Source organism: Callorhinus ursinus, unplaced genomic scaffold (assembly GCF_003265705.2).
Source record: "Callorhinus ursinus isolate GAN/ISIS: 27379988/994484 unplaced genomic scaffold, GSC_fseal_2.0 scaffold25, whole genome shotgun sequence".
NCBI lineage: Eukaryota > Metazoa > Chordata > Mammalia > Carnivora > Otariidae > Callorhinus > Callorhinus ursinus.
In genome coordinates this window covers 21339435-21360111 of record NW_027397087.1, presented here as the reverse complement: position 1 = coordinate 21360111, position 20677 = coordinate 21339435, and the positions used below count along the sequence as shown (strand labels likewise).

Here is a 20677-nt window from a genome sequence, read left to right as displayed (position 1 = left end):
TGTACTTCTGAAACAAATAATGCAACGTATGTTAAGAAAAAAGAAAAAGAAGAAGATAGCAGGAGGGGAATAATGAAGGGGAGTAAGTCGGAGTGGGAGACGAACCATGAGAGACGATGGATTCTGAAAAACAAACTGAGGGTTCTAGAGGGGAGGCGGGGTGGGGGGATAGGTCAGCCTGGTGATGGGTATTAAAGAGGGCACATTCTGCGTAGAGTACTGGGTGTTATGCACAAACAATGAATCATGGAACACTACATCAAAAACTAATGATGTAATGTATGGTGATTAACATAACAATAAAAAATTTTAAAAAAATCACAGATTTACTATCTGACAGTTTAAAAGTCAGAAGTTCAAAATGGTTTTCACTGGGCTAAATTCAATGTATCAGTTGTGTTCCTTATAGAGCCTGTAGGAAAGAATCTATTTTCTTTCATTTTCTAGTTTTTCGGCTGCCTATATTCCTTGGCTTGTGGCCTCCAGCCAGCAATTGCATCACTCTAACCTCTGCTTCCATAATCCCATCTCCTTCTCTGACTCTGACTCTTCTGCTTCCCTCTTTCTTTTAGAAGGATCCTTGTGATTACATTAGTCTCATTTGCATAATCTCTTACCTCAAGACCTTAATTTAGGCACATCTGTGGAATCTTCCTGCCACGTCATAGGTTGTGAGGATTAGGATATGGACATCTTTTGGGGGGTGGAAGGTTTCCATTACCTGTCTACCACATGTCTACATTTTTCTTTTCTTATGTTTCCTGTGTTCTTTCTTGGTCTTTTCTCCTGTCTCTTACACCAGGAATTGATATGTGGGGTTGAGCTAAAGTGACAGTTTTTATGAAGGTCAGCTGCTTGGGCCTGACAGGTTGGTTTCTCTTACTTCCAACATTAAAGCCCTACATGATCCTTCCTCCTCTTTCTTCCCTTCCCTCTCTCCCTTCCTCCTTCCCTCCCTTCCTCTCCATTTATTCAACCATTAAATAAACATCTATTGATTGCTTGCTATTTACCAGACTATAGGCTAGGCTCTGAGCTACAAAGATCAGTGGAGGAGACAGACATATACAAATAGTTATAATACTGTTTGGGAAGTACAATACATAGAAAAGAACAAGGTAAAATGAGAATACAGAAGAGGGGCACCTACCTTTAAAGGGAGGAAGGTAGGTTCAGAAAAAGCTTCATAGAGAATGTAGCCCCTGAGCTCCTCTTAATGATAAGTAGGAGTTTCAAGAGAAAGGGAAAGAAAGGCATTCATTTCAAGTAGTGGAGACAATATGAACAAAAGCTCAAGAGACAAGAAATAGTGTGATATATAGGTCAGGAATTACATGTGGTTTATTTTTTGGTAAAACATAAAATCTGAGGCTACAAGTAAAAACAAATGAACTTAGAAAAATCATCAGGGGCTGCGTGTGCTTGGTTTAGATTTTTTTTTTAACTTATTTTTTAATTCGAGTATAATTAACATACAGTGTTATATTAGTTTCGGGTGTACAATATAACTATTCAACATTTCTATGTTACTCAGTGCTCATCATGATAAGTTTATTTTTAATCACCTTCACCTATTTCACCCCCCCCCCACCTTCCCTCTGGCAGCTACCAGTTTGCTCATTCTATTTAAGAATCTGCATTTTTGGGGGGCACCTGCATTTTTTTAGATTTTATTCTATAAGGTGAGGGGGAAGAATGTGTTGCAGAAAACATGGCAAAGGCCTTGAACTGACCTTTTTGTAGGTGCTGTTGTAGGGGTGGAGGGGAGGGAAATTTGAGAAATATTTAAGAGGTAAAATAGGCAGAACTTCTTGATTGATTTTTGGGGAGTAAGAGGAAGGAGTTCCCAGTTTCTAGTTTGAATGATTGATTGTGTGATGCCACCAGCTAAATTAGAGAATACAAAATGAGGGGCCAGTCAGGAGAGAATGGAGGTTAAGTTCAGTTTTTAATATGTTGAGTTGAATATGTCTCTGGGCCAGTCTGGGTGACACTGTCCAGCAAGTTTGAACCCAGAGGAGAGGCCAGCACTGTAGAAATAGATTTGGAGTTTATCAGCATTTATATTGCAGTTAAATTTATAAAAGTAAAAAAGTAACTGAGATATCCACAGAGCATGTAGACCAGGAGAGTAGTGGCCTGAGGATAACGCTCCGTGACCTATCGACACTTAAAGGTCTTGCAAAAGAAAGGAGTACACAAAAATACTCCTAGAAGCCAATGGGGTAGAAAATTTAAAGAGTTTTTGTTTTGTGTTGTTTCCTTAAGAATATAAAAGATTTGAATAGGTTTGGAGACAAGAGAAAGAAGAGGTGATTGAAATCTCTCTGAGCAGAGTGGAGAAAATTGGGTGAAAGCCAAAAATGGATGGATTGTCTTGATTTTGTTAAACTCTTCCTCTTTTTAAAAGTTGCATTCATTTTAAAATTTTATAATAACAAATATTTTTGGGGGGGAAGAAATTTTCACAGCACATATTAAATGAAAGTCCCTCTTTTTTTCCACTCATTCTACTTGGCCAACTGCTTGCAGTGCCGCCCGGCTCTAACATTCTGTCATTTCTTTAATTACATTTGCTTATCTCTAAACTGCCCCATTGTCAGGATCACAGTTCATATGTTCATAGCTTGTGATGGTTTACAAGAGCTTTTGTGTTTTATTCTATCTCATAAAGTCCTCACAACTGTAGCTGGGCAGGACCTACTACTTTTGCACTATTTAGCAAATGTTTATTGAGAAATTAGCAGCTGTACACAAAATACCTCACTTAATTCCTATAACAATGTGACTATTGGATATTATTATTTTTATCCCCTTCTTACAAACATGGAAAACGGCTAGAAGTTAAGAAAACATGGCTAAGGTGATGGTTAATGAGTAAAATCAGGATTCAATTCCAGGTCAGTTTGATTAAAAGCTTGTATTCTAACTACTGCTGTATATTTCTCACAGAAGAATAAAACCCACTTTCTGTCCTTGTATTCCACTTGTGAAAGCAGGCTAAATGGTTTGGTTATGAATTGCTCCTCCCTACAATCTGAGAATGCTGAAGCGAGCAAAGCTGAGTGGGCTGTCCTGCTGGATTCATTACTTTGCTCTAGAAAATGTTGATAGATTGACTTGGAATAGACAGAGATACTTCATTTTCTAAGACTGGAGGAAAGAAAGTGAAGACAAGTATGGACCTAGATAAGGGAAATTGACTAGTGAATACTGTTGGACTTGCCAGGTTGAAGAACATGAATTTAAAGAGATGTCAGTACAGCTGTGTGATTTATCTCCTCTAGTGTTTAGTCTTTTGGATTTAAGAATAGATCTTTGGGCCAGAGTGGGATTTTTAACTGACAAGTACAGTAAAAGACCAGTAGTGCAAGAGACCAGATTGCTCATTGAAAAATAGCTCAGATATTTAGCCATGAAGTCCAGGCTGAGTTAGAAAGGAAGAAATGCCATGAGGGGCCCAGTGGAATAAGAGAAATTGGAGCAATTAAGAAATTAGTTAGAGGCCAGTGTGTGACCCTGGGAGTGGGTAGCAAAAGTACAGTTGAAGATATGCTGAGTTAGGGAGTTCCAGGTATTTCAAGAATAAATTGATAAATTGGTCACATACATAAACCTTAGAATCCTCTGGAATCATGGCAGAAGTTGGGATAGAGACAGATGCCGGGAACCAGGTTTCTCAAAGTCCTTAATGAATATGAGAAGAGTGATTTTAAAAAGCCAGTAGACGACAGTGACTAGATGGCTGTAGGGCAAAGATGTCAGGAGTCCCAAAGGACAAGGCCTTCTATCTAAAGAGAGAGTTACAGCTTGGATCTAGCAGAAGCAAGCCCAGACAATGCCAGTTCCTGCAGTTCCACCCCCTCAAATCCCTGATGTGGGGAGTTGGGTGGAGGGGTATTTAGTGGGGAGGGTGGCAGAGATTAGCACTGCCCCCAGGGCAGAGCCAGGTTTGTTTTAGAAAGGATTTTGTGGAAAAGTTGAGGGTATAGAGAAGGACTGGGAGGTGGAGTCTATTATGGCAGAACTAGGAATAAGAAAGTATGAAGGAGGAGCACCTGGCTGGCACAGTCGGTAGAGCATGGGACTCTTGATCTCAGTGTCATGAGTTCAAACCCCACAGTGGGCATGGAGATTACTTAAAAAAAAAAAAAATGCAAAGGAGTAGAGGGGCATGGGAGTAGGAAAGACCAGAAACATGAAGACAAGGGAGAAGTGTGCTTTTAGATCAGTGCTCAAAGGTAACGTGGTTGACTGAAATGGTGAGACAGTGCTTTGGTACAGGTGTTGTGATGCTGGGACTAAAGGTCCTAGGCAGTGTTGGTCTGGTCTTATTTCTGATATACTAAAGATGTGATTTGGATTTAAGCGTAGAAAGGGCTGGGGCGCCTGGGTGGCTCAGTCGGTTAAGCGTCTGCCTTTGGCTCAGGTCATGACCCAGGGGCCTGGGATCGAGCCCCACATCCGGCTCTCTGCCCAGCGGAGAGTCTGCTTCTCCCTCTGCCCCTCCCCCTTCTTGTGCTCATGCTCTCTCTCTCAAATAAATAAATAAAATCTTAAAAAAAAAAAAAAAAGAGTAGAAAGGGAAGATAAGATTTTTGAGCCAGGGTTGGAATTTTGACTAAGAGCAGCAAAAGTGTGTGTGTGTGTGTTAAAATTAAAAATTAAAAAAATTAAAACATAGAAATAAAATTGACTGCTGGCAAAAACAACAAATTGGCAGCAACCCTAGTGTAAAAGTATATTTTGCAGCAGTCAGACATGGTAGATTGTCATTACTTTCAGCCTCTTTTGTTTATATACCATTTTGCCTCACTACCTCCAATTAGATAGAAAAAGAAAGAAATGTAAAATAAGAGGACCAGAGAAAGAGTGTTGAATATGAGGAGAGATGGAAGAAAACTTGGTAACTGATAACACCCAGAGAAATAGAGCAAAGTACGGTTAATCATACTGCAAAGTACAAATAGATAAAAGGAAAGATAAGACTTGTTAGAATTGTATCCTCGCTAGCAATGTAATACAGGACAAAAGATAGAAATAGACATAATAGAACTGATTCAGAAGTGGAGTGTTGAACTTAAGCCAAAGGATGAAATACTTTCATCTCTGGAGGCTTTGTTTCATGATAGCCTTCTATATTTACACAGGTGAAAACAGTCCCAACTGTTTTTACTATGCTAAAACCCATGGGACACTTGTTTCACAAAAGGGTAGAGGTGTGCAAACCTTTCAAAAGAGCAATAGCTTTTTCATTTTTCTCTGCCTACCCTTCCACTGCTGTGTCTTAGTTTAAATGCCAAATCTCTACCTTTTGGGAGAATAAGTAAGCTTAGGTAATTTTATTTGCTCATGAAAGCATTTTACCTTTTCCAATTAACCTTATGTACCAGACAGCTTTTTACTGAGAAGATCTCACATAAAACAGAGTCTAGATGCTCTAATTTAGATATGTGCTTGGTATGATGTTATTTAACAGGCTTATATGACTCAGAATCTGTAAATAACTTTAATAGCTACTCTTCTAGACACCTGTAATCATATAAAGTAAATGGACCATTGTTCTGTGTCACTGACATTGCTCTGTGCTTGATTTTTAGCATAAGTTTTTTTGGACTCTGTCTTAACTTCAGACTTAAATCCCTTCTTTTCCTACCCTAAGGCCACTTGAATCCCTTCTGCATACCTCACTTTCTACAGCAGTCTTACGTTACATAGGAGGGAATTAAGGATATATTATTCTACAATCTAGTTCCCAGCATCATATTGCTATTATTACATAAAATCATTGTCTACCCTAGTTCTTATATCTAAATTTTCTTTTCTTTCCTTTTCTCTTCTTTTCTTTGTATGTGGGGCTGGAACTCATGATGCTGAGTTCAAGACCTGAGCTGCAATCAAGAGTCAGATGCCTAACTCATTGAGTCACCTAGGTGCCCCCTGAATTTTCTTTTTATTCTTTTCGCCTAAGTGCCAGATTTTGTAGCTGCCTAGTACCCCAGTCCTTTTAAGATTGGGGAATCTGTTTTGCTTTTGTTTTAACTTTTGCTACCAGGCTAATTCTACCTCTGAATCCCAGCTTTGTTTATAAGACCCTGCTGACAGACTAACCTAGTCTGCCCGTCTATATTTATGCTTGTTGTTCTGTGGTTGGATTCTATCTGCCTGTCTGGATGTCCTTTTACTTCATGTTGGACTTTTTGATGCTGATTATTGATCATCTCCTCCCAACACAGTATACAGTTCTACTTGCCAAATTGAATTTCTTTCTAATTCTTAGGTTTGGGTCCATGCCCTGGCAAGAACTGTGAAGGGTTAGCCTACCATAGTTTCATGGATACAGGGGAGAATACAGGAAACTCATGGGTCAGAGATAAAGGACTATTATTTAAGGCACAGCAAGCAGTGTGAGCTTCATGTTGTTTCCCTTCGCTCCTCAAGTCCCACAAGGCCAATGCAAAGGCAGGCCCAGGTTTGAACCACAGCTCAGAACACCATATTTAAGGAACACAATTTTTTAATTTACTTTTACTTATTTTAGAGTGTGTGTGTGTGGGGGGGGGGAGAGCGGGGGTGGGGGAGGGTGGGAAGAGCAGAGCAGGAGGGAGAGGGACAAGGAGACTCTGCGCTGAGCAGGAGCCTGACATGGGGCTCAATTCCAGGACCCCAAGATCATGACCTGAGCCGAAATCAAGAGTTGGATGCTTATCTGACTGAGCCACCCAGGTGCCCCCAAGGAACACACTTTTTTATAAGAGGATTGTAAGCAAACATGTCGAACTTTTGCCGCACAAGGAGATACTATATTTTTTTCATACTGAACAGTAAATAAATCTGTTCTTCACCCCAGAGGAAGACACTATCTCTGTTTTCCAAGGCTGTGTGCTATACAAACATCTTTGAAAAGATTGTCCAGTTAAAAGCTGACCGTGCATCTGACATAAGACATGCATGAACATAAGATTCCCATAGAGAATTATCTCCCAACAGCCCTTTGCACCTGCCTACTTTCGGGACAGATTTGCCAAATCTGCCTTGCTCTGCTGCATTTTAAAAACTCTGTTTCTGGAGATAAGACACTTTTCTTATACTGCTACCTTTTGCCTGACTTAAAGAAGTTTAGAATCCATAGTCCAAGATGACTTCTTTGAGGTAATTATCATTTTGTTCAGTTGCTTGTTTGTATGCATTTTATAGCCCATACTATTCTGTTGCAGGACGGTACCTGTTATGGCCGACCTTGTCATTTTGTTTGGTATGTAGTTTCCTCTTCCTGTTTCCATCGTGAGTGCTAAATTGTACTGCTTGATGTGCCCTCACTAAGGCATGCTGATACTCAGCGTTAGAAGCTCTCAAGATACCCAAGAATGTTTTCTATGAGATGCTGAAAGAGACAGGACTTTTAAAGTCCTTTCAGGGGCAGGTGACTCTTACAGTTCTTACTGCCCGCACAACAGAGCTATTCTGTCTTCTGTTGGAATCGTGGGTTGCTCCCGCCCCTATTGCTGTGGCTAAGCCCTACTACTTCTGATTTCTCCTAGCTTTCTCCTGCCCTTTTCTTGACTTCTCTCTATAGTGCTGCTTTCCTATCAGTCCTGCCTCTGGTTGCTTCTCCCACACTCAACTCTTGTACAAAATCTTTGGCCCTTTTGGCCATTGCAAATCAGAATGTTTCTTTCTTTATAAAGGCAGACCAGTCAGTCATAAAAATGACAGGAATGTTTGCAATTGTCCATGACTCTTTTGTTCTCACTGTACATACAGTATAATAAGCACTCAGTATGTGTTGAATTAATGAGTACTTTTGCATAATTCTTTTCATTGACATTGCCTTATTTGGAACATTAGGGGAGACCTCATGGTTATTAACTTCTCTATTTAAATTTGGTGTGCAAAGGTTACTGCCCTCTAGATATTTTTTTTCCCCTTTCCTTTTGAAATTTGGCTATTTCCTAGTTCAAAATCACTCTGAAAGCCATCACGCAAATTTTTGGATGTTTGTAGTGACATTGAACTTAAAAGAATTTGGATTTATATTTAATATGTACATGTAAACATTAAAAATATTTTAATACTTCATATTTCTTGCTATTATGCCTTCTACAGAGGTTCTTTAGTAATTCTCATTGTAAACTCTTTTTCCCTTAGGACCTGGGAGAATTTTTCTGACAAAATTGTTATATTGTAAAACTAATGTTAAAGATGAAAAATGGAACTATTCTTCATTTATTTTTAAATTTTTAAAATTTTTTATTTTTTATTTTTTATTTTTTTAGAGAGAGGAGGGGCTGAGGGAGAGGAAAGAGAATCTGAAGCAGGCTCCATGCCCAGTGTGGAGCCTGATGTGGGCTCAATCCCACAACCCTGAGATCCTGACCTGCAGTGTGAGCTTCATGTTGTTTCCCTTCGCTCCTCAAGTCCCACAAGGCAGGCCCAGGTTTGAAACAAGTGACAGACACTTAACCAACTGAGCCACCCAGGTGCCCCCAAAATGGAACTGTTCTTCAAATGTGTATGTTAATATAAGATTTGTACAGACATATAGACCAGTGGAATAGGTAGTCCAGAAATAGCCCTCCCTTCTATGACCAAATGATTTTCAACAATTATTCAATGTAGAAAGGATAGTCTTTTTTAATACATGGTGGTGGGAAAACTGGAAATTCATATAAAAAAGAATGAAGTTGGACCCTTAACACCTTATATAAAAATTGACTCAAAATATATCAAAGACCTAAACATAAGAGCTAAAACTATAAAATTCTTAGAATAAAACACAGAGTACATCATGACATTGGATTTGGCAATATTTCTTAGATGTGATATCAAAAGCATCGGGGTGCCTGGTGGCTCAGTCAGTTAAGTGTCTGACTTGATTTTGGGTCAGGTAGTGATCTCAGGGTCATGAGATCGAGCCTTGAGTGGGGCTCTGTGCTCGGCAGGGAGTATGCTTGAGACTTTTTTCTCTCCCTCTCCCTCTGCCCTTCCCCTGTCCCTGCTCACACGCATTCTCTCTCTTTCTCTCTCTAAAAATAATAATAAAAAAAATTAAAAAGCACAGGCAACAAAAGAAAAATAGGTTAATCGAAATGCATCAAAATTAAAAACTTTTGTGCATGAAAGACATTATTAACAGAATGAAAAGATAACCTATGGAATGGAGAAAATATTTGCAAATCATATATCTGATAAAGGCTTAATATCCAGACTATATATAAAGAACTTCTGTGGGGCCCCTGGGTGGTGTAGTCCATTAAGCATCCCACTCTTAGTTTCCGCTCAGGTCTCATCTCTGTCGTGAGATTGATCCCCCTGTTGGCTCCGTGCTCAGTGGAGTCTGCGTAGGTTACTCTCTCTGTCTCCCTCTGTCCCCTCCCTCAAATAAATAAATAAATAAATCTTAAAGAAAAACCCAAAAACTTCTGCAACTCAACAGCTAAAAAACAACCTTTTTAAAAAGTAGGCAAAGAAAATAAATAAATAAATAAAAATAAAAAGTAGGCAAAGGACTTAGACATTTCTCCAAAGAAGATATACAAATGGCAAAAGCACATGAAAAGATGTTGAATATCACTATTTAGAAAATGCAAATAGAAATCACAGTGGGATACTACTTTATACACATTACAATGGCTGTTATAAAAAATCCCCAGAAATAACAAGTGTTGGTGAGCATGTGGAACAATTAGAACCCTTGAACATTGTTGGTGGGAATGTAAGATGGTACACAGTATGGAGGCTCCTCAAAAAATTAAAAATAGAATTACCATATGATTCAGCAATCCCATTTCAGGGTATATACACAAAAGAATTGAAAGCAGGGACACAAACAGGTGTTTGTACACCCATGTTCATGGTAGCATTATTCACAATAGCCAGGAGGTGGAAGCAACCCAGGTGCCCACTGATGGATATTTAGGTAAACAAAAAGTGGTATATCCATACAATAGAATATTATTCAGCCTTTAAAAGGAAGAAACCCTTGTTACATGCTACAACATGGATGTGCCTTGAGGACATTATGCTAAGTGAAATAAGCCAGTTACAAAAGGAAAAGCACTGTATGATTCCACTTATATGAGGTACCTAGAGCAGTCAAATTCATAGAACAGAAAATAGAATGGTGGTTGTCAAAGATAGGAGGGAATGGGAAGTTAATGTTTAATGGGTACAGAGTTTCAGTTTCAGAAGATGAAAAAGTTCTGGAGATGGATATTGGTGATGGTTGCACAACAATGTAAATGTACTTAATGCCACTAAACTATACATTTAAAAATGGTTAAAAATGGTAAGTTTTGTTATATATATTTTATCACAATTAAAAAAAAAAGGCTTGTGGTAGACATTATCAGTTATCTAGCCAAAATGTATGGTCTCCCTTTATCCTTACTGGCTGAGACCCTATTTTGTTTAGGTGTGTAGAACTTACCCTTGTGACTTAGATGGGGACCCTATCCCAAGTCCCAGGATAAATTCTGATTGACTTCAACAAATCAGGGTTGTTTTGATTATACTGCTGGTGGGGTTTTTGTTTGTGGTGGTGCTTTGTTTTTAGCTACATGTACAAAAATATTTATTGTAATGTTGTTTATAAAAGCAGAGTAGTGGCAAACAAAACCTCTAAATGTCCATCAGTAGGAGGAGACTGGTTTCAGAAATCCTGGCACAAATTAGGGACTTCTTTGTAAAAGTAACAACAACAATGACAAAAACTTTGTAAAAATAGTATATCTCCATATTTCTTAATACAAAAAGATGATCATATTGTTGAATTTTTTTTAAATGCTCCAAAACAATATGTAGTACTAAGGAGTAAAAGTGGGGAGAGAGATAGAGGAGGTGAGAGAGACTGGTGATTTTATTAAGACAAAATATTTTTTTAAGGGTAGGTACTTTTGGTCAGTGAGATGGGAAAGGAGGTGAACCGGGAGGTTTTTGGGGAAAGTTTTCTTGCCCTTAAGGAGCATATGCCAGAAGATACTGTCCCATTTTCTTCTAATGAATATTGTGCTTGAAGGTGGCACCTGAAATTATGCAGCCACCTTACACCCATGAGGAAAACCAGCCCTAGAATGAAGTAGCTGCTGAGTGCAGTAGAATGGAGAAATGAAAGGAACCTTGGGCCTTAGGATAACATCCTCAAGCTGCTGATTTCATTGGGCATGGAGCCTTTCCATCGTCTGGATTTTTTAAATGTGGACTTTTAAAATGTGAGATAATTTATTTCCTTGTTTAAACCAGTTTGAATTGGGCTTCTGTCTGTTACTTGCATTCAGAAATGTCCTAGGTGATATGAGGCACTTCAGAAGCATAAACTGTTACCAGAGAATTAGCTTTCCAGTTTGTGCGGGTTATTTTATACTTGAGTCAGGCTTAGGTTAGATGTCACAGTGGTGTCATCTTCCCTTTTCCTAATGATTTACTGGGTGCTTTTACTTCTGATGTCATCATGTTCTAGAACTATACAGTATGCGGTACAATCAACTGGAAGTGAATACAAAGTGTTTTATGATACTTATATTTGGTATTTTCTATTTTCCTTATGTTTATGCATTTTTCAAAATTCTAAGAATTGTACATAAATATAAAGAAACACTTCACATTTTAACTAAATCTTTTAACTATGTACATCTATTTGAAGAGAATTTTGGAAGATTTGATCTATTAGATGCTTTTGTTTGCCAAGTAACCAAAAAAACCCAATTTAAACTGGCTGTATGTTAAAAAGAATTTATTGGCTTATATAAGTAAAAAGCTAAAGATATATTGCATTTCAGGTAAGCTTGATCTAGCAGCTTAACTGTATCACTAAGGACTCAGTTTCTGTCTGCCTTTTTATTCTTTTCATAATTCCACAGTATCAGCTTTATTCTAGTGCTGGCTGTTCTCGTGGTGTTATTAAACATGGTCACTAATAGTTTGGGCTGTGTGCTTTCTTCATTTGTATCCAGCAAGAGGAGTTTTCCCAATTTTTCATTCTCTAACTTTGGAAACAAAGTCATAGGCCGCATTCTGAATAGACCAGTTTAGGTCATAAGCCTCTCCCAAGTCAGTCATTGTAGTCAAGAGGGTGGAAATACGCTTACTGGTTTAAACTACAGATGAATACCCTCGGAGGTGGGGTTGAAGTCAGTTGCATTCAGATTACACGCTGATGTATGTGGAGGAAAGGTGAAGCTGGTGTAGCCTTGGAATGAAGTCCATTGTACAGGGAATAGAAAAGGAGGTAAGCCATCTCCTCTGCCAAATATCATTAGATATTATTTCTGTGTTTCTCTTTCAATATTACATTGTTTTCCTTTTCTCTTTTTGTCTTATTAGCAAATTGTTTGCAAAAGAAAACTACTTGGCAGCTATTAATGCATACAATTTAGCCATAAGACTAAATAACAAGATTCCACTATTGTATTTGAATCGGGCTGCTTGCCACCTAAAACTAAAAAACTTACACAAGGCCATTGAAGATTCTTCTAAGGTATATATTTCTATTTATTTATATATGGTGCTTTAAAATTGTTACCCTCTTATTTATTGGTTTAAATGTTGCCCTTAATCTTTTTTCTTTTAAGTTTATGTAATTGAGATGCAAGGATTTTAAGAGTCATCTTGTTAGTTATGTTTTTTTACTGAAAAAAATTTTTTGAATTGACAAGAAACTGGTGTTTTTTTTGAGACTTCAAGGCACTATATTGCCTTGGTGTATCAGTTGAAATTCACAAGGAAATTAATAAATGCTTGTCAGTTTGTGCTTACCCTTTATCTTATTAAAGTTTCGCAGACTTAATGAAAGGTTGAAGGAAGAAAACTTGTTTTTTTCTTATTATCACTACCACTTGCCTAGTAGAAGGATAGCTCTATAATTTCCCAATTTTCAGAGTAACCTAGTATATCCTAATTTTATTATTAATATCATGTCATTATCTTAAACTTCTAGTTTTTTCTCTTTTTTCCATGTCAGAATAATCTGTTTTAGGGGAAAATCATATGCAAATCTCTTATGTGGCTCCTTGAGATTGAAAATATGAAGGAAATAACCAGATCCTCATGCTTTGATCTCATTAAGCTATTAAAAGATCTGACAATATTTTTATGATCCAGTTTTCCTTTTACTAGCACAATTCTGTGCACAAATATTTATTGAATGAATGAATGGGATAACCCAATTTGAATGTAAAGACCTCCAGTGTTTTTAATCATTCCTGCTAATAAAGATAAAGCTGTAGAGGTTTCAAATGATAAACCAAATCATCATTTTGGGAGAGAGGGTATGAATCTTGTATAGGAAAAATTGAACAAATCCTTAAATTGTTCAACACAAATATATTTGATAAATTTCTGTGCCAGTGAAGTAAAATATTTTGGTGGGTGAGGCTTGAGGCTTGTTTTAAAGTTAAGATTTTTATCATGTTTTTGCTCAAGTTTAAATTGGAAATTGTCTTTACCTTATTTTATTTTGTAAGGCACTAGAGTTATTGACACCACCTGTTGCAGATAATGCTAATGGAAGAATGAAGGCATATATACGACGTGGGACAGCATTCTGTCAACTAGAATTGTACATAGAAGGTAAGAAATTAATAGAGATGTTTTAAGTTCCAAGTTATGCTCTGAAAAAAGTGTCACTGGGATTATTTAAGATCATAACTTTTTAGGACTCCACTGTTTTATATTTTTAGCATTTAATATATTCTTTGCAATTTATCTGACAAAAAATGATTTTGAAGTATTTAAAAAATTTATTCTTATGGAAGGCAGTTAAGACAAGATGTGAACAACACATTTAGGTGTAGGAAAATGCTGTAGTATCCAGACAACTTTTCTATGAAAAGATGTGTGATAAAGGATATAAATGATGGAAATTTAAAATGAACTGCTTTGGTCATACAGACAGATACACACACAAGCTCGGAAACAAGTGATCTACCACAGTGTATGATCATTGCTTATGTTTGAGAGACTGTACTAAGTTTTGTTTCAGCCTCATGTGTATAGAAGCCACACACTTATTTTTTATTGTTTTTCATTTTTAACGTATTTAGGGACTTTTTGCAGTTACTCATGTTGCTCCAAAAGGCAAAATTTTGTAGTAGTATTTTATCTTTAATGCTCTTCTTCCCACACCTCCTTACCCAGAGGACCAGTCAACTTTCCTTTATTCAAGGCCTAGAGGCATACTCCTTGATGATCACTTACCAGGGAATGGGCTTGTCTATAAGGTTTTATTATTTCTGACTTCGTTTTTAAACTTGTTTCTGACATTTTGTAGGAGTTTTTTCTAACCAAAGCATCCAAATTAGATTTATGGCCCCACCCTTTATTTTTAGTCTCTTATCCAGCTTCATGATGATAAAAATGATCAAGACAGGAATGAAACATTTTAAAGCATTCTTTAGAAATTGTAGCATCATAGACTTTTTGAGCTAAAAGTACTCTTCATTTTAAAGATGAGAAAATGGAGGTTTGGAGAAGTTAAGTGATTTACCTCAAGTGGCATGGCAAATCAGTAGCACTTAGAACTCAAGTTTCCTTACTCTCAAATTTTCCCACTACTTATTTTGGTAAAGACTTAGACTCATTTATATGTATTTAACAAACAGTCCACAATGCTTTCCTTTTAAAGCAATTTTCCTCAAAGGAATTCTGTAGATATGACAACTATAGAAAAAACCACTAATGGATTTAATCTACCAAAATTATTTTTTTAAATCTAGAATTTCTAAATAAGATTCCATTTATTACTTTCTCATTGAGGTAATAAAAATGTCCTTTTTATATGTGAGTTTTATTGAGTCTGTTCATGCTTTAATGAGTTTAAGCTGTATATTGAATTTAAAATAACTGCTTCTGGAGTGCTTGGAAGGCTCAACCTGAAAAGTGTGCAACTCTTGATCTTGGGATCATGAGTTGGAGCCCCACATTGGATGTAGAGATTAAATACATTTAAAAATCTTTTAAAAAAAAAAAAAACCCAAAACTGGGCACCTGGGTGGCTCAGTTGGTTAAGCCACTGCCTTCGGCTCAGGTCATGATCCCAGGGTTCTGGGATCGAGCCCCACATCGGGCTCCCTGCTCATGCAGGAAGCCTGCTTCTCCCTCTGCCTGCCGCTCCCCCTGCTTGTGCTCTCTCCCTCTATCTCTGTGTGTCAAATAAATAAATAAAATCTTAAAAAGAAAATTAAAAAAAAATAAAAAAATAAAAAAATAAAAAAATAAAAAAATAATAAAACAAAAACAAAAACAAAAACAAAACCCCAAAACTGCTTCTTACTGAATCCTGAATGTAATGAGCATAATTATTCCTGAAATCACTGAAAATTTTCTGCAGTCTTTTAGAAATACTACATAGATATACGTGTGTGAAAATGAGAATCTGATTTTAAAACCTGATGCTTGTCCTGAACCACGTTCTTAGTGGTTATTTTTATTTAAAAAAATCATCTAGATACCACAAGTATTTATAAAATATTAATTTTATCAACCATCATTGCTATATAAATATAGGCCTACAGGATTATGAAGCTGCACTTAAGATTGATCCATCCAATAAAATTGTACAAAATGATGCTGAGAAGATTCGGAAGATAATTCAAGGAACAGAACTAAAATCTTAATGACTGCTGAAGAAACTAGGTATTGTACTAGGTATTGTTTTAAGTTTTTCAAAAAATAACTGGAGGCATTAGGAATCTTTGTAAATATTATGGCTGATTGTACAGAATCACTTTCTTTTTCATTCTGTAGAGGGCAAAATATTATAAATCTATAGAAAATGAAATGTTTGATTTGAATGGTTTCTGAATAAGTAAATCAAATTAAGAATTATTTAATTCTTTGCTTCTTTGATACATGGATTAATTACATATATATTTTGTTGTTGTTATTGCTGTTACTGAATTCAGCTTGCCCTTATAACCAACAAAATATTTCTTGGTGTGATGAGTACTAGGACATTACTAATTTATACCTGACAAGGTAAAATTTGAAAATAAAAGACCATGTTTATAATTTTTTAAATTAAATGTACTGCTTAATTGAATGGTTGACCTTAGTATAATCAGTACTGATGTTCACTTAGTATTCAATGCACAAAACCTTTACTTCTCCATCCTGTTGTGGGAGGGTAGACCAGTTCAATCTAGCAAAACAACTGTTTGGAAAACCCCTTTAAAAAAAAAAAAGATCTGGGCACCTGGGTGGCTCAGATGGTTAAGCGTCTGCCTTCGGCTCAGGTCATGGTCCCGGGGTCCTGGGATCGAGTCCCGCGTCAGGCTCCCTGCTCCTTGGGAGCCTGCTTCTCCCTCTGCTTCTCTCTCTCTCTCCCTCTCTCTCTCCCTCTCCCTCTGTCTCTCATGAATAAATGAATAAAATCTTTAAAAAAAAAAAAGATCTTATTCATTTACTTGAGAGAGTGAGAGAGAGAGCACAAGCAGCAGGGAGGAAGGGCAAAGGGAGTGGGAGAAGCAGACTCCTTCCTGAGCAGGGAGCCCAACTCGGGACTTGGTCTCAGAACCCTAGGATCATGACCTGAACTGAAGGCAGACACTCAACCAACTGAGCCACCCAGGCACCCTGTTTAGGAAACCTTATTTTCGACTTTAACTATATGTAGTGTTCCCCAAAGCATTGATCATATTTCATACTATCGGGTGAAGGTAAGTTTTCTAGTGAGATGTTTTCTAGTACCTTCAAGTATAACAGGAAAAAGACAGCAAAGGGTGAAATGTTAACACAGAATATTATGATACTGGCATTGGATTGTACCACCGTTTGTGTTGTACCACAGTGATGATGCAAGCATTAAACAAAAACAGTACAGCTTCCCTTTTGTAAATAGTAGTTATCACAATTGTCTGATTATAGTTAGAGGATTTTTAGAAAAACAAAACACAATTTTTAGGAATAAGTTTTTAGAGTATTTGGTCATCTGATGTCATTCAAATGGACCATAAAACAGCTTCATCCTTCTTCTTTTTTTTAACACAGTACTTTTTTTTGAATGTGTAAGGATATCCTAGTTCAGCAATCTTGAGACTTACTTTTATAAAGCAACCTTAGGTAACTTACATAGCAGCCTTGTCCAGTTAATAGACCTTCTAATAAGGTAGGATTACTTTTTCTTATGGTTTATTGTTTTTGTTTTTTAAAAATAAATGTTACCAAAATAAAGATGGGTCTCATTATTGTGTGTCAAATACCAGTCTGATATTCAAAATATGTTAACCAACCCAGTGCTTCTTCAGGCTCTTCCTATTACCATCCTCCACTCCCCCCCCTCCAAAAAAAAGACTGGGCCCAATAACTGCCCTAAGGGTGAAAGATCTATCCTTAGAGGAAAGAAGGGATAGTCTTAACTAGTTATTTATTAGTATGACAAATTTGTATTCACAAAATACTTGACCTCTTTTGAGCAATCTCCTATAGTTTGCAAGGGACTTTTGGTCTTAAATTGAAGTAGTGATAGAGTTGAAATATTGATACAACACTCCCATCTCTTTTATGATGAAAACACACTTCCCAAATAATAGTGCTAATTATTATTAAGGCCCATGAATAAAAGATAAGAGAACAATTCTTATGGTAGTCCCTTAGTTTTTTTCATAATGTCAATTATTTGATTGAAATTAATTTCAAGATACTAAGTGGATAATAAGCTAAATGTAGCTGTTACAGAAATAAACTGAAGGGATCTTTAATTGCCCACTACTGTGTGATTACCATACATAAATACACAGTATACCTGTTTATTAATAAAGACAACTTTTTGACAAATTTGGCTATGAATAAATATCAAACTATATCAAAGTATTGATTACAAAGGAAAGATCATGACTAGCCCATTTTTGTCGTGGATGCTTTCTAGGAATAGTAAATAATTACTGTTAGACTTAATTTAAAGAAAGAGTATTTTCTAATATTCCACTTGCCCTTTGACTGATAGTCACGTGAGAGTCAGCTAGGGTAGATGGGTAACTAGTTTCACAGAACCTGTCTTTAGCTCATTAAAGTGCTTAAGCATTTTATGAGGAATGGTCATTTCTTTCCTCCCAGAAAGAGGTTTGTGAGTTACATCAAGCAAAAATGGTTTGTCCCAGACAAGGTTTGGTACAATTTTTCTTTTATACATTTTAGCTCTTTACTGACAGAAGTAAAAAATATTCCTCCTAATAGATAAATGCTATCTAAGAGCTAAATGGAAAGTAAACACATATGTTTATTTAAACATATCCTGTCCTGGTTTCCTAGAGTCAAGGAAAACTAGAGCTAGACAGTAGTTAGAGCAGTAAAAACAGATTTCACTTGGGAGCTATTGCCGTATAGGAAAAGAGACCCCTGTATAGAACTGGGTTCAGTTCCTAATATAGCATGGACAGTGAACAAGTCATGACTTATAGGTAAGGAGCAAGTTGGGGGTGGGGGTTAGGGTTGTCAGTGGATGGAAAATTACTAAGAGGAAACACCAGGGGTAGGGAGATTCTGGCTAAACTGACCTAACAGGATTCTTGCTGAAAGCGGGCCAGGTTGACTGGGTATCATCTGGGAGATTGTGGGGGATGAGGAATTTGGTCAGATATTGAGAGTGATCAAAACTGATGTTGGGGATTCTGGCTACACCAACTTAGCAGTATTCTTGCTAACAACTGAGCTCTTAAGGGCAAGGCCCAAGGATCAGGCCCAGTTGAAAAAGTGGCTTAGAGGAACCTGTTTAGAGTTTGTTGAAGGAGAGACCACTGGTCACTAGCAAGCCAAGTACTTTCCAGTGAGCCGCATCCATGTGGCAAAAAAGGGCAGAAGATTTTTTTAAAGATTTTATTTATTTATTTATTTATTTATTTATTTATTTATTTATTAGAAAGAGAGAGAGAGAGAGTGAGTGAGTGAGGGGAGGAGCAGAGGGGGAGGGATAAGCACTGAGTGCTGAGCCTGACACGTGGCTCTATCTCATGACCCTGAGCTGAAACCAAGAGTTGGATACTTAACTGACTGAGCCACCCAGGCACCCCCATGGGCAAAGTACCATCTGGAGAAAAGATTAGTAGGTGATCTCTCAAAAGGACTGACAATAGGAATGTATTTCATTATCTTATTGAACTGATCTGGCTCAGTCTCCCTCTCAGACAAAGACCTATAAAGAGCTGACCCATCTCTGAGTATCAGAATCACATTAACTAAGCTCAGGAGACTGAACAAAACAGACTGCCTACTTACTATTAATTCATAAATAGAAATTGAGTGAGCATGTCCATGGGGATGTTATATGACAATTCATGTCTCCTTACAAGCAGATATATATGAAAAGTCACATCATAAAGTTGCTTAGCAAACATGTTAAAAAAAGAAACAAGTGCAAAATAGAGTCACTTATGGCTTCAGAGCTGAATTCTACCATTTAAAGAAGAGTTACTACCATTCTTCTCAAACTATTCCAGAAAATAGAAGAAGGAAAGCTTCCAAATTCATTCTCTGGGGCCAGCATTACCCTGATACCAAAACCAGATAAAGTCACTACACAGAAGAGAGAGCAAGGTCTCTAATGAACATAAATGCAACAATCCTTAACAAAATATTAGTAAACCAAATCCAACAATACATTAAAAAAAAAAATCATTCTCCCTGATCAAGTGGGATTTATTCCTGGGATGTAAGGGTGGTTCAGTACTCACAAATCAATCAGTGTGACACATTACATCAATACAAGAATGGATAAAAACAATGTGATCATTTCAATAGATGCAGAAAAAACATTTGACAAAGTACAATATCCATTCATGATAAAAACCCTCGAAAAGTAGGCTTAGAGGGAAGAGACATCAATATAATAAAGGCTATCTATAAAAAACTCAGAGCTAACATCATCCTCAATGAAGAAAAACTGAGAGCTATCCCCCTAAGGCCAGGAACAAGACAGGATATCTACTCACCATTTTCATTCAACATAGTACTGGATGTTTTAGCCACAGCAATTAGACAAGAAAAAGAAATGAAAGGCATTCAAGTTGATAGGGAAGAGGTAAAACTTTCACTATACACAGATGACATGATACTATACACAGATGACATGATACTATATATACTATACTATCTACATGATACTAAAGACTCACCAAAAAACTAGAACTGATAAATGAATCAGGAGAGTCGCAGTATGCAAATCAGTGTACAGAAATCTGTTGCATTTCTATACACTAATAATGAAGTAGCAGAAAGAGAAATTAAGAAAATAATCCCATTTACAATTGCACCAAAAATAATAAAATACCTAGGAATAAACCTAACCAAAGAAGGGAAAGACCTGTATTCTGAAAACTATAAAATACTGATGAAAGAAATCAAAGATAACACAAACAAATGGGAAGCTATCCCATGCTCATAGATAGGAAGAACAAATATTGTTAAAATGTCAATACTACCCAAAGCAATCTACAGATTTAATGCAATCCCATAAAAATACCAACAGCATTTTTCACAGAACTAGAATAAACAATCCTAAAATTTGTGTGGAACCACAAAAGACCCCAAATAGCCAAAGCATTCTCGAAAAAGAACAAAACTGGAGGTATCACAATCCCAGATTTCCAAGATTAAAAATAGGCAGAAGACATGAACAGACATAACTCCAAAGAAGACATACAAATGGCCAACAGACACACGAAAAGATGCTCAACATCACTCATCGTCC

At 36.9% G+C, this 20677-nt stretch overlaps 1 protein-coding gene across 5 annotated transcripts in view; it reads left to right on the top strand.

The window, feature by feature from the left end:
* DNAAF4 (dynein axonemal assembly factor 4) overlaps positions 1-17144 on the top strand; it is a 69403-nt gene extending 52259 nt beyond the window's left edge. For 4 of the 5 annotated variants that reach the window (XM_073877043.1, XM_025884173.2, XM_073877044.1 and 1 more), the window contains exons 7-9: positions 12322-12475; positions 13461-13566; positions 15502-17144. In XM_073877043.1, the coding sequence (XP_073733144.1) occupies positions 12322-12475; positions 13461-13566; positions 15502-15611 (370 nt within the window). In that variant the 3' untranslated portion in view covers positions 15612-17144. The remainder of the gene's footprint in view (positions 1-12321; positions 12476-13460; positions 13567-15501) is intronic. The other variant, XM_073877046.1, reaches the window with a different exon arrangement.
* The last annotated feature ends 3533 nt before the right edge of the window (positions 17145-20677 follow it).